The sequence below is a fragment of the Engraulis encrasicolus genome, chromosome 14 (genome assembly GCF_034702125.1).
Source record: "Engraulis encrasicolus isolate BLACKSEA-1 chromosome 14, IST_EnEncr_1.0, whole genome shotgun sequence".
Classification (NCBI taxonomy): domain Eukaryota; kingdom Metazoa; phylum Chordata; class Actinopteri; order Clupeiformes; family Engraulidae; genus Engraulis; species Engraulis encrasicolus.
The window spans coordinates 27,822,894-27,836,646 of NC_085870.1; the positions used below are offsets into that span (position 1 = coordinate 27,822,894).

The following is a 13,753-nucleotide window of genomic DNA, read 5'->3' on the forward strand; positions in this document are numbered from 1 at the left end:
GTGGGGTGCCTGGTCCCCTATTGTATAGTACATTAGGACGGTTTAGCATGGGACACAGTGCCTGCCTGTCTTGGTGCAGTATGTATTTTTTTTAAAACACATAGAAAGTGGGGGGAATAATACTGAAATAAGTCAGATGTAGCATCTGAGTGAACTGTGGCTAATGTGGTGGTGTGGGGTGCTTTTTTATGGTAAATTAGAACGGTTTCGCATGGGGTACAGTGCCTACCTGTCAGTTTTGGTGCAGTACGCAGCATTATTTTTTAATTGAAAAAAGTAAAATGTTTAATAGTGAAATTAGATTTATGCGGTGTCAGCATTAACTGGGGCTACTGTGGTGATGTGGGGGTGCTTGGTGCCCTGTTGTATAGCACATTAGTGTGCTGTGGTGAGGCACGTGGTCCAGGGGCTACCTGTCAGCCTTGCTGCAGAGCATTGCGGCAGTCATTTTTCACAATCAGCTGTTGGCGCCCCAGATCAGATCTGATGGCTGATTTCACGGTGATCCCAACGCCCTCAGCTGAGAAATGGAGCATTAAAGGTTTTCAGAAGGTTATCATTTATTTATATAGGCGACACTGTGAACCTGAAACATACAATTTCCGCACATTTCATTAACCTTAAAACAAGGCAAGAAAGAAATGTTAAAGTGAAATTCTTTTTGCCAGATTGCATTTACAAATATTCTGAGAAAACAATATGGTTTAATATTTTACTTCATGCGACCGAATCATGGAATGAAATACAACGCACCATAAAATGCTCAAAATGAGTCACTACCAGACCAAATTCATTCAATCACAGCGCACCCATACACATATGCCACTAAATTTACATTAATTGGCATGAACTGAATTACAATTTGTTCAATTTAACTGCCTTACTGTGTATTTTCTTTAAACATAACCACTTTAACTGTGGTATTTAAGTAGTGAAAAAAGATAACAAAAAGATTCTCTTACTATAAAAATCAAAAGATTCTTTATTAACTATCTTCTTACCATGATTTATGATACTATCAAATGTGTTTTATTTTTCCGTTATTGTTGTTAAAACCAGTTAATGTGTGTGTGGATGAAAATGATTCATTAAGCAATCTTCAACCCGTTAAGACACAGTCCCTGTTATACGTTTGCTGTTACCAGAATGGTAATGACCTAGTCGTTAAGTATGGGCCAGTGTAATGTCATAGCAGTGTAGTACTATTGTGTGTTGGTAAGTAAAGTCTTCTCAACGACTATTACACTGGCGTTGCTCTGTGTGTGAGGGAGGCTGAGTGTGTGTATGTGTTCACGCAATGTTACACAAGGACTGCAGCAAGCATGTCCATATACTGTATTGTGCGGCATTGCGACATGTGTGTGAATGTAGCCTACAGTAGCCTAGGTCTAATATGCTGGCAGTGTGTGTATGGGAACAGTGCAGTGCATGTAGTGTGTGTGTGTGTGTGTGTGTGTGTGTGTGTGTGTGTGTGTGTGTGTGTGTGTGTGTATGTGTGTGTGTAGGGGTGGTGTGTTACTGTAATTTACTATACTACTGTATGTGTCTACTGTAGTACTGTGCAATATACTGTGCGTTTCTCTGTGTGTGTGTGTGTGTGTGTGTGTGTGTGTGTGTGTGTGTTTCTGTGTGCGTCCTGTAGTAGTGTATAGTTTGTGTGTGTGTGTGTGTGTGTGTGTGTGTGTGTGTGTGTGAGTGTGTGTGTGTGTGTGCGCGTCTTGTAGTAGTGTATAGTTTTTGTGTGTGTGTGTGTGCGCGCGCGCGTGCCCGTGTGTGTGTGTAATAGTGTGTGAGGTGTGAGCAGTGATGAATGGTCTGAGATAAATATCCTCCTCACCAGAACATTCATCAGCTCTGCCGCCTCTCACTGCTGCACTCTGATAAGAACCCAGACACACACACACACACACAAACTCTCACACACACACACACACACACACACACACACACACACACACACACACACACACACAAACTCTCTCTCACACACACACACACACACACACACACTTGCATGCACACACACACACACACACCTGCATGCACACACACACACACACTCACAAACCATTTTGTAATTACCTGGCATTGTAATTACCTGTGTGTGTGTGTGTGTGTGTGTGTGTGTTTGAGTACACTTGTAAACGCATATGTTTTGTTTTTGTTGTTTGTTTGTTGGGCTATCCGTAGTGGGATGCGTTATGTTAGTCATTTTAAACTTTTCTTATTCGCCCCGTGTGTATTTGTCAGCGTAAGGTGTGTGTTGGCGGGAAACTGAATGGAGTTTTTATTTGTTTCTTTGCGCTCGATTTCCACTGTGTGTGTGTGTGCGTAAAGGACTGCGGCTGTTTTGATGTCAGTTGACTGCAGCATAATTTCAGTTCATGTTTGGCCGTGTGGCTGATGGCTGGGACCGAAAAGTGTTTCTCTGTGTGTGTGTGTGTGTGTATGTGTGTGTGTGTGTGTGTGTGTGTGTGTGTGTATGTGTGTGTGTGTGTGTGATGGAGTTCTTACTCGCCCCGCAGCTATTGGCCACATTCGTCCGTCTCTCGTGCGCGCACACACACGCGCGCGCACACACACACACACACACACACACACACACACACACACACACACACACACACACACACACACACACACACACTCTGCCTCTCTGTTTGGGATAAAGGCACAATAATCACCTGGTATAGTTTCTATTACTACTTGAGCACACACACACACACAGCGGGACAATCTCCATCTGACATCTACAGAAACTCCCTCTGCTTTTGTCTCCTCTCATTTCCTCCTCTCTCTTCTCCCTTCCTTCGCTCTTCTCCTCTGTCCTCTTCTCTCCTCTCTCATCTCCCCTCCCTCTCTTCTTCTCTTTTCTCTCCTCTTTTCTCCTCTCCTCTGTTCTGTTCTCTCCTTTATCCTTTTCTCCTCCCCTCTCTCTCTCCTCTTCTGGTTTCTTCTCTCCTTTCTCCTTTCCTCTTCTCTCTCCTTTTCTTTCCTCTTCTGTCCACCTCCTCTTGTTTCCTCAACTCCTCTCTTCTCCTCTATCATCTCCTCTCTCTTATCCCCTCACTCTCTCTTATCCTTTGTCCTCTCCTCTTTTCTCCTCCTCTCTTCTCCTCTGTCCTCTCATCTCTCCTCTCCTCTCCTCTTTTTCCTCTCCTCTTATCTCCTCTCATTTCTCATTTCTCCTTTCTCCTCTCCTTCTCTCCTCTCCTCTCTCCTTCCCTTTTCCTCTTTTGTGCTAACGTTTGCACTTTTCTTCATTCATTGTCTGGAACTTACAGACCATGACAAGGAGGAGGGGCCCCTTGCCAATATGGTCCTTCTCACAAGCACCGTGTGTTTGTGTGTGTGTGTGTGTGTGTGTGTGTGTGTGTGTGTGTGTGTGTGTGTGTGTGTGTGTGTGTGTGTGAGAGAGAGAGAGAGACAGAGAGAGAGAGAGAGGGGGACAGAGACAGAGACAAAGAGAGAGAGAGAGAGAGAGAGAGAGCGAGACGCAGTGTGTGTGCGTCCATGCGTGTGTGTGCCAGAGAGAGGGTGGTGTGGGATCATTAAGGAGTAATCATTAGGTCATCATGAACTCCTGAGCCAGCCCCATAGCAGCCCTCCATCCCAGGCCCCGCTGCCCCCCATCCCTGACGCATGGTGCTGGGGCAGTGGAGCATGGTGGTGGGGTAGTGGAGCATGGAGCCTGGGTGTTAGAGCATGGAGGGTGGACCAAGGCCTGGAGGGATAGTTTGGAGTTTGGTGGCTGTCCAGAGGACACTAAGCACTCGTGCTGCCATCCATCTATCCCTCTACCCCTTCCCCACACACACACACACACACACACACACACACACACACACACACACACACACACACACACACACACACACACTTGCAGCAATCCCAAGTGTCTCTAGTGCCAGCTCCAGGGGGTTAACATCCACACAGCTACTGTATGCAGCTATTGATGAGCAGGGGAGCCGGGAAGTCATCAGTGGTGCTCAGTGCTGATGATGTGTTGGGGGTGTCAGCAGTGGGAGGGGAGGGGAGGGGAGGGACGGGCAAGAAGAGAAGAGGGGGTGGGACGCCCTGCAAGGGGCAGTGATAGAGGCTGGGTTGGGGTGGATTGAGTGTGTGTATGTTTCAGAGAGAGAGAGGAGGAGGGGGGGGGTGTTGTGTGCGTGTGTGTTGGGGTGGGGGTTGTGAGGGTGTTGGGGAGGGGAGGGGGGGCTGCGGGGAGGACAGGCGTGAAATGAAGTGTTCCGCCTGGCTGCCGCTCCGCTCCGCACTCTCCTCTCCTTTCATGGGCTAATTTGTTGCCCCGTGTTCTTCTGCTGCTCTCAGCCAGGGGTGGGGGTGTGGAGGAGAGAGAGGGGGGGGAGCAAGAGAGAGAGAGAGAAAGAGATTGTGTGTGTGTGAGTTGGGGGATTGATGCTGTGTTCTTGTGTTCTTCAGCAGGGGTGTTTGGGAGGAGTATGGAGGGGCGAGCAGGGGATTGGCGGGTTGTGTGTGTGTTGGGGTTGGTGGGGGGGGTGAATGCTGGAAGGGATCATGTTTTGTTGCTGCTAGCTAGGGGGGGTATGAAAGGGGCTATGTACATGTGGCAAGGGGTGATGGCTGTTATTATGCTTCTTTCAGTGTGTGTGTGTGTATTCAGGGGGGGGGGTTGAGATGGGGTGTGAGTTCAGTTAGGAAGACATGATGGTGTGTTCTGCTATTTTCTGGATGGCAGTAGAAGGGTGGATGGATGCGGGTGTGGGTTGAGTTGGTATTTGTGTGTGTACTGTATGTACATGCGGGAAGAAGTGATGGCGTGTTCTACTGTTTTCCGGAAGGGAATACAATGGAAGGAGCTGCATGCGGAAAAGGATGACAGTGCGGCAACATTCTAGTAACTGTGTTTGATTATGTCTGTGTGTGCGCCTATGTGCGTGCATGCCGTGCTTATCACATATTATCACATATTATCTTTGTATCTTTTTCCATATGTTGCTGATTGTTTTTTTACTTTTTACCGAGTGTATATTTGCTCATGTTTCTTAATTTACAAATAGGTATATAAACTTGTTTTGCCTTGCACTGTTTCTGTTTTTATTTCCTTCAAATGTGATTGCACTGTATACATGACTAGGCTACTGTACTTTAGCTGTGTGGGTGTGTGCAGCGTGAGTAAGCCGTGCAATATTTAATTAAGAGTGATCATGTCCATGTCATTGCATCTGGTTTGTGTGTGTGTGTGTGTGTGTGTGTGTGTGTATGTGTGTGTGTGTGCGGTATGTGTGTCTCCATCACCATGCCTATTGAGCTCTGTGCAGTGTGTGTGTGTGTGTGTGCGTGTGTGTGTGCGTTGCCACTTGCCCGTCCCCCTATGGCATTCTGCAGACTCAGCAGCATCAGTGAGCGGCGTCAGTGGCGTTCTGCTCTGCGTTGAGTGTTGAGTGTTGAGCGTTGGGAGGTGTAGTTCATTATCCGCGCTCGCCCAGCCCTGACACGTTATTATCTCCCTGCCGCACGCCGCCTCCATTTCAATTACCCTCCAACGGTGCATGCTGCTCCGACACCACCGACATCGACATCACCACCGCCAGTGCCACGCCCACCTACCCATAACCCCCCACTCCCACATTCCACGCCCCCTTCTCCTAACCGACCCCCCCACCGCCACCCCATGATGCCACGCAAAGTCCCCTCCACATCCACCCCTCACCTCTCCACCAATGGCCAGGCACTGCCCACCCACATCACCTCTGTCCACCAATGGCACCCGCCCACGGCGCCCAAACCAGCCAATGGCTGAGCAGGCCTGACTTACAGTAAATAATAATAATAATAATAATAAATAAAAAGAGAGAGAGAGACTGTTTGCCGCCCTGGATCAGTGCGCCTCTTCACAGGGCTGCCGTCCTGCTGAGGGGGAGCGGAGAGGGAATCTAAAGGGAAGACGTCCTCTTCAGCACAGGCAGGCAAGGCACTGAGGTCTGGCTGACCGACTGACGTTACATTTTGCAGTGTTACTTCAACACCAAGAGGGTCAATGTAATATCTTCTTGGTCCCACTGTACCTCTAAAATCTTGAACTAACGCAGCAGAATTTACTACAGAGTCGCCATCACCACATCATGTTGGGAGAGGAGTGAATGGAGAGGCGATGAGGGGGCTCCTCATATGAGACACTACTCCATCCTCTGTGTACTGGTGGTCAGTGAGCGTAGCTGCCGGATGATGCAGTGGTGCATTTGCATCCTCACTTAATGAGCTCCCTAAAAGAGGCTTTCTCAACTTTTACTGCAGACAAATGAGTGGAGTGCAGCAGCAGTAACATTGTTAAGAAATAAAGAATGAATAAAAAAGAGGGCACCACCACTTTAAAACTTGTTCCGGTGCCGTTGGTGCTGAGGTGTGCCAGGCTGGCAGGTTGGCATGAGGGCTCCCCATCACCTCACATGACCCTGGCACACGGAGAGGAGTGTCCTGAGGGGACCTGGGTGACGGGAGTTCTCTTAAAAGATACTGGCATCCAGGAATTAGAGTTGCCATCACCTCATATCATGTTGGCACAAAGTGAGAAGGGTTGGCACTAGTGTTGGTTTCCCGCCCAATTGGGCTTATTAGGTTGGCCGTCTGCGGGTAAAAATGGGTAAAAAGGTTTATTTGGGTGGGTTTTTCTGCGGATTTTTTTTAATCATGGAAATCAATAGAATTTAGTTAAAATTGGACTGGATTTAGTGCTTCCAGGGGGGTTTTGAGCATTTTTTGGGCGGGAAATCATTTTTTTGGAAAGGAATCCATGTCGGCAAAGTGAGGAGGGTTGGCAAAGGAAGAGTCTGAGTGTCTGAATGGGATGATTGGATGTCATGTGGGACTCCTCATAGTACGAGCCACTACTCCCTCTACCATTAACTGGTGCTGAGGGCTGGCATTTAGGTGTTAGGGCTGCCATCACCTCACATCACCCTGGCACAGGCAGAGGGGGGAGTGTCTCCAGAAGAGGTGATGGGACTCCTCACATAAGACACAGTGTCTTCCTCTACTTAATTTACTTAATTTAATAAAAAAACTATCCACATTCATTAAGCATGCATCACTCTTTCACTCTCTCTCTCTCACTCACTCTGTGTGTGTGTGTGTGTGTGTGTGTGTGTGTGTGTGTGTGTGTGTGTGTGTGTGTGTGTGTGTGTGTGTGAGTGAGTGTGTGTGTGTGTGCGCGCGTGCGTGTGTGTGTGTCTGCTATGAGCGTGCAGTCTTTAAGACTTGTCATCCTATCATTGACCTCCTCCAGAATTTTAATCAGGTGTGTGTGTGTGTGTTGTTCATTTGCGTGTGAGCGAAAGTGCTTTGCTGAGTTAAAGATGGTGTGATTGAGGCGGTGATGTGATGCGATGTGGTGTGAGACGGTGGCCTGTTGGTGACCCTGCTAGTCTCCTGGCTGAGTGCATACATCACCTAGTGAAGCGGCAGCCTATTGAGGAGGCCATTAGACAGCACCTTATTAGTTAGTGACAGAAAGACACTGCATTACTTAGTGACAGAATGTCACAATATTAAGAAAAGGGACAGCATTACTTAGTGAGTGACAGAAAGTGTCATCCATAACACTCTATTCTTTTTTTAGTTTTAAAATATAAATCTACAGGGTAAAAAATCATCACTTGAGCTTTTTCAACTTGCCGACGTTGTCAAGTGTTATTTATTTTACATGAGAATATTTGTTTTATAGGCCTACAGAATAATATTTTTTCATTCGTGTTGCTAATGTAATAAATGCCTAATTCCCCTGTAGAAATACAAAGAGTTTGAGAGACGAGGCCGAGTGGAGGAAGTAGATGGCGCAAAACTTGTGAAAAAAGTGGCGGAAAGTATGGGAGAGATGTTCCGGAAAAAAAGAGACGCAATCCAGGTATGTAAATCACTTGTCAGAGACAATGCTGCCTCCCTTTATTTTGGTTGAAAAACTGCTGTGAAGGCAATAACGCCGTGAAGTAAATAAAGGGGAAGTAATATGTATTTTTTTCTATTTAATAAAAAAAAAATGCTTTGCCTTGCTTTTTTTCACCAACGTTTCAATTTCTTAGGGTAAATTCAATGAGAACGAACACTCCTTTTACGGGACAATGTAGTCTAACATGAGAGATTCATCATGGCAATAGGTAGTAGGCTATCATAAACGTTGCGATTATTGCCTCCTCCCGTATCGTTGAGACGGGGCAGCGAGTCCCACAGTCTACCTTTAATTGTCCCACTTGGTGTGTGTTTGAAAGCGATAACGCTATCTCTGCCTTGCAGAGGGGCGAGGGGACGTCGGCTGGGAATTGCAGCTGTTAGACTGGATTTAAATTAAAACGTGCTTACTCATAATTTTATATTCAGCCGTTGAAAATGTACAGTAGCCTAACGTGTGAGTGTGAGCAATAATTTATATTTCCTTACACAATATTCGCCACATTCCCCGTCTCGCTGAACAGGTAATATTCACATGACATCTCAAAATGTAGGTCCATAATAATAACAACAACAATAATATTAATAATAAAAAGAAGCAGTTATTTTTGTCGTCAAGATTTCATAAAAAACCGCACGTTTTGAAGAACATGAAACAAAAACAATAATAGCGTCCATGACATGCGTCAAACAGGGATGATTGAGCACGTGGTTGTAGACATGTTCTCCAACATGTTCTAATATGCTGCAGTTGCATATGTCAGCAGTATCCATTAATTCTTGGACGTAACCCAAATATTTTTATTCGTCGTGTGAGTGTATTGTATTTCAATGCAAATGATAAGAGGCGTTTCTCCCCTTGAAAAGGCAAAGTCCACTTTGCGCAAATGCGCTTACTTTGGAGATGTCTGATAAATTCTCGATCGACCAGGAAACCTGAAATCTGATAGTTGAAATATTTAGCCGTGTTTGCCGCTATCAGTTGCTTTCAGTTCCAAACAAATCAATGTATTAGATGTTATCAGTGGGATTGAACATAACCCATTAATAATTGTCTCTGGTGTCTCAAGTAGCTGATAACGCCATGGCATGTCTCCCTCCTACTCCTCCTCCTCTCTCACAGCGCCTTGTCGAGGCAGCAGAAGAAGCCCACCACCAGCACGAGGAGAACCCAGACCTGCAGGTACAGTATGAACATAATGTCTACTCTAATACCGACAAGACTCACACTACCCTCGGCCCACAAAAGGAGACTAGTATTTTGGCAAACACCCTGTGTTTATATTTGATGGCACGCTGTGAGGGCTAGATCAAAGTCGGTAAATACAAAAAGAAATCTTTTCAGGCTATTTTATTTTCAGTTATCTTGATGTCGTACGGTTACGTTTCCAGCACCAAAGAAATAGTGACCTCATGTGAATTTTCTGGTTCATCCAGGTTGCCAGTATCTTATTATTTTAACACGGAATTAGCTAAACGAACGCGCAGTGTTAGCCCATTAAATCCCAAAAACTACGAACGTAGTCGCGTGACAGTTATTGCATTTAATGCATTCTTTGCAGTAAAATTACAAAGACGCGCTCCTAAATTTAAGCCGTATTAGCTTCAAAATGTGTGCAAAACACACACAGTTAGACCATAATCTTACTATCACACACTATCTCTGAAGCAGAGGAGAACAATTCACCTGCAGTCTTCTCTCCGAGGTCATCCCAAGGGAGGCCATTTTAATCACACCTGACGTTTCATGACACCCTGCGTTTTTACGCATGACTTCCCGCTCTTGCCAGGGGAAATCCTTCCCTCTTTTTTTAAAGGGGGCGATAAACGTTTCTGAGTCCACAATTTTGGAGATTTGGGCAACATGATCAGGTTTATACGAGTCGACATATATAGGCCTAATCTTCCTTCATGCATACTGAGCAGTTGCACCAGGCATGCAAGCGCAGCACATGTAAACCTTATGCTTTGTTCATGGGGACAACTCAGTTAATAGCACAATGCCTTTCAACACACGTAATTTCCCCCATTAGCCTGCTCTTTTGATTTATTGGTTAATTTTTGGTATTATTTCATATGACCATTAATTTTTAAATTTTCACACTCTCCACACTGCATCTTGAACTGAATATTTTGTCTGTTAAGTTGTTTTCTATAAGTTGAATGTCACACAGGCCTAATTGTGATGACAAGGGGAAGACAGTGATTGAAACATTAAAGGGGCACAATGTAGGATGACGTCATTTGCGCGGTGCTCGTGGCATTCCTGTCTCAAAATATGCACAGTAATGAAAAAAATGCAGTTTAAATAAACTCGCAGTGAGAATGTTTGTCATCACGGAATGCCAGCAGTTGAATCAAATCTGAATACGGTATTTAAAGCGATTTTTTGTATGAAAAGTGTTTTCCACGACACTCGTTGGGACCACTCTGTCAAAAATTGCATTTGGGATTTTCTGACAGCGGACCGTGGAAGTGGTCGTGAGACTCATCGTTCACTTCCTAATGACTCAAATAAGGATCGTCTGACTCGGGACAGTGATTAATTAAACTTTTAATCCTACCTAGAGCCCCTTTAATATAGCCTACTGTATACTTTATTAATATAGAGCGAGCTGTATGGTACCCCTATTTGCACTGTCACGGTGAACAAAACAGATTTTTGTGTTCATGAGATAAACATGTAGTAACCGTAATACAGATACCTCTTCACTCAGCACAAAAGAAACAAAGTTCTTGTATTTTCCGTTTCAAATTTGGTTTTGGGATCCCTATGCTCATAAACCATTTGCTGCCCAAGAGAAAGTAATTGAATACACTTTCCAAAGAGCAATCATTCCTCTTCTTCAATCACTCCTCCTCTTCAATCAGTCCTCGTGTTTGGGTCGTGAGTCACTTATAGCCCACTGGCTGTGGAGAGAGGAGAGCTGCCAGGGTGTTTATAACTGAAAGAGCAGGAGAGTCTCCAGAGAACGAGAAAGCAAGTGAAGTGAAGGAGAGCAGAGAGAGTGTGTGTGTGTGTGTGTGTGTGGGGGGGGGGGGGGGGGGGGGGGGACTGGAGGGGAAGTCCTGAGACTTTCAGCAGTTTGAGAGGGCAGACAGGGGAGGTGAAGCAGGACAAGCTGTGTGTGTGTGTGTGTGTGTGTGTGTGTGTGTGTGTGTGTGTGTGTGTGTGTGTGTGTGTGTGTTTATAGGACTTTGAGAGGGCAGGCAGGGGAGGTGAAGCAGGACCGTCCTGATTGGAAAGTTTCAGTTTGCAAAATCAAATGAAGGGGAGGGAGGGTGCAGTGGGGCTGTGGAGGGCATGATGTGGACGCAGCATCACTTTAGAAGGCATGGGGTGGACTGGGCGCAGTAGTGCTTTAGGGAGGGCTGTGGGGACCATTGGGGATAGGGGGTGGGGAGGTGGGAGAGCAGTGGAGAGCATCGCAGTGGTGTAGTCTACGTAGAACGCGGGTATACGGAGTATACCCACTTCTAAATTTCAGGGATTTCAGTATACCCACTTAAAATTGATTGATCCATTGTTTTCAATAGCACAAATATATACAGTATACCCACTTCAAAAAATGCTCAAATATACAGTATACCCACCATAGAAAAGTAGACTACACCACTGAGAGCATGGGTAGATTATTCCCTCTCTCCGTGGAGAACATGGGGTGGATGCAGCGTGGAGAGGGCATGGGATGGATGCAGTGTCACCAGAGATTCTTTAAGTATATAGAAATATGCCAATGTAATAGGTTGTTATGGGCACCTAACATGACCAGGTTCCGGTCTGCCTAAAGGGGCGTGTCATAATACTCCTAGCATTGAATAGAACAGTCCTTAGGTCTGCCTAGGTCTGCCTAAAGGGGGATTTCCCCACTCCCGCTTGCAATAATAGAACCCGGAAACAATGGGCCAATGGAACCTCTCTCTCTCTACTCTCTCTGGTGTCACTGTAGAGGGAATGGGATGGAGGAAGGAGGGCTTTAGAGAACATGGGAGGGGTGCAGGGAGCCTGTAGAGAGCATGGGGTGGAGGCAGCAGTGCTTCACAGGGCATGGGGTCGATGTAGGGGAGCTGTGGAGGGCATGGGTGGCTGCCTGTGTCGGTGGTGGAGCGGTGTTGGGTGCTGTGGAGGGCATGAGAGTTTGAGGGCAGTGAGACTCAAAAGAGTATGCTGCAGTAGGACATGTAACATAGCGTACAGTATAACATAGCGTACAGTATAACATGGAGCAGTGCACACTTTTTTATATGCATTGCCACAGAGAATCCCATTTCACCCCTTAGCCCTACGCCTTTCCCGTTCCCCTCCGTTTTGTGCATTCACGTGAAGGGCTAGGGTCATCCCAATTCACATTCAGACAGAGGCGAAGGGGTGAGGGGAAGGGCTTTCTACGCCTTCAAAGATTTTACGAAGGCACACTTCAAAACGGAGGGCTACGACTGATTTCCCCTAATGCATTTGGAATGCCTTTAAAATTTGTCGGCTTCCACAAAAAAGTATTTTTGCTGTAATTTACGGTGTCACAGTTGTAATAGTTAATCCGTTGTACTCAGTTAAACATTGTCCCATGTGTAATGGTCATTTTCTCCATTAAATGCACATGAAAAAAAATGCTTTTAATGTCAACCTAATGCATGGAAGCCGTGAAAGAATTCCGAGGGTCGTGCAACAACGTTGATATTTTCTAAATTGTTGTGCGAATGATTACAAGCAAGGGATAGGGGTAAGAGTTAGAAGTGGGATTCGGCCAGAGAGAGAGAGACAGAGGGAGAGAGAGAGAGTTTGGTGGGTAAAAAAGAGAGAGAGAACAAAGCAGAGGAGAAAAAGAAGGGGGGAGAAGGGGGAAAACGAAGGGGAGAAAGGGCTAAAAGAAAGGAAAAAAAGGTGAAACATACAGTAGAGTATAGTAGAGAGAGACTCTCCCCCGTACTCCATTCATTTCCAATGGCCTGGCTGCTACTAACACCCTCTTCATCACAGCCCTCTACCAATCACCGTCACACACACACACACACACACACACACACGCGCGCGCGCACGCACACACACACACATGCACGCATACACACAAACGTGCGTGCTCACACACACACACACACACACACACACACACACACACACACACACACACACACACACACACACACACACACACACACACACACACACACACACAGTTCTCAGCCACTCATTGCCACACCACAGCGCTGTCACATTTGCTGAATTGGCACATTTGACTTCCATTGCAACCCTCTTACCTCTCTCATTCTTTCTCTCTCCACCCTTCCATCTCTCTATTTCTCTTTCTCTCTCTTGCTTTCACTCTCTCTATCTTTCTCTCTCTCTCTCTCTCTCTCTCTCTCTCTCTCTCTCTCTCTCTCTCTCTCTCTCTCTCTCTCTCTCTCTCCCTCTCTCTATCTTTCTCTCTCTCTCTCTCATTACCTCTCTCATTCTTTCTCTCTCTGCCCTTCCATCTCTCTCTCTCTCTCTCTCTCTCTCTCTCTCTCTCTCTCTCTCTCTCTCTCTCTCTCCTACACACATTCCCCGGGCACCCCCCTCCCCATCTCTCTTGACTGAGGTGGCCAGCCGTGGTATGAGCTGTCACAGGCTTTACGGTGGTGCCCACACTTCTCCCCTGCCCCACTCTCAGCCTTGAGGACACACACACACACGCACACACACACACACACACACACACACACACACACACACACACACACACACACACACACACACACACACACACACACACACTCCTGCACACACACTCACTCCTGTACCCACAAACACACACCCACACACACACACACACACATACAAACATGCACT

General features: G+C 46.3%; 1 protein-coding gene across 1 annotated transcript in view; it reads left to right on the forward strand.

The window, feature by feature from the left end:
• cacna2d3 (calcium channel, voltage dependent, alpha2/delta subunit 3) overlaps positions 1-13,753 on the forward strand; it is an 80,453-nt gene that overhangs the window by 2,657 nt on the left and 64,043 nt on the right. The window contains exons 3-4 of the mRNA XM_063216637.1: positions 7,769-7,885; positions 9,050-9,109. Of these exons, the coding sequence (XP_063072707.1) occupies positions 7,769-7,885; positions 9,050-9,109 (177 nt within the window). The remainder of the gene's footprint in view (positions 1-7,768; positions 7,886-9,049; positions 9,110-13,753) is intronic.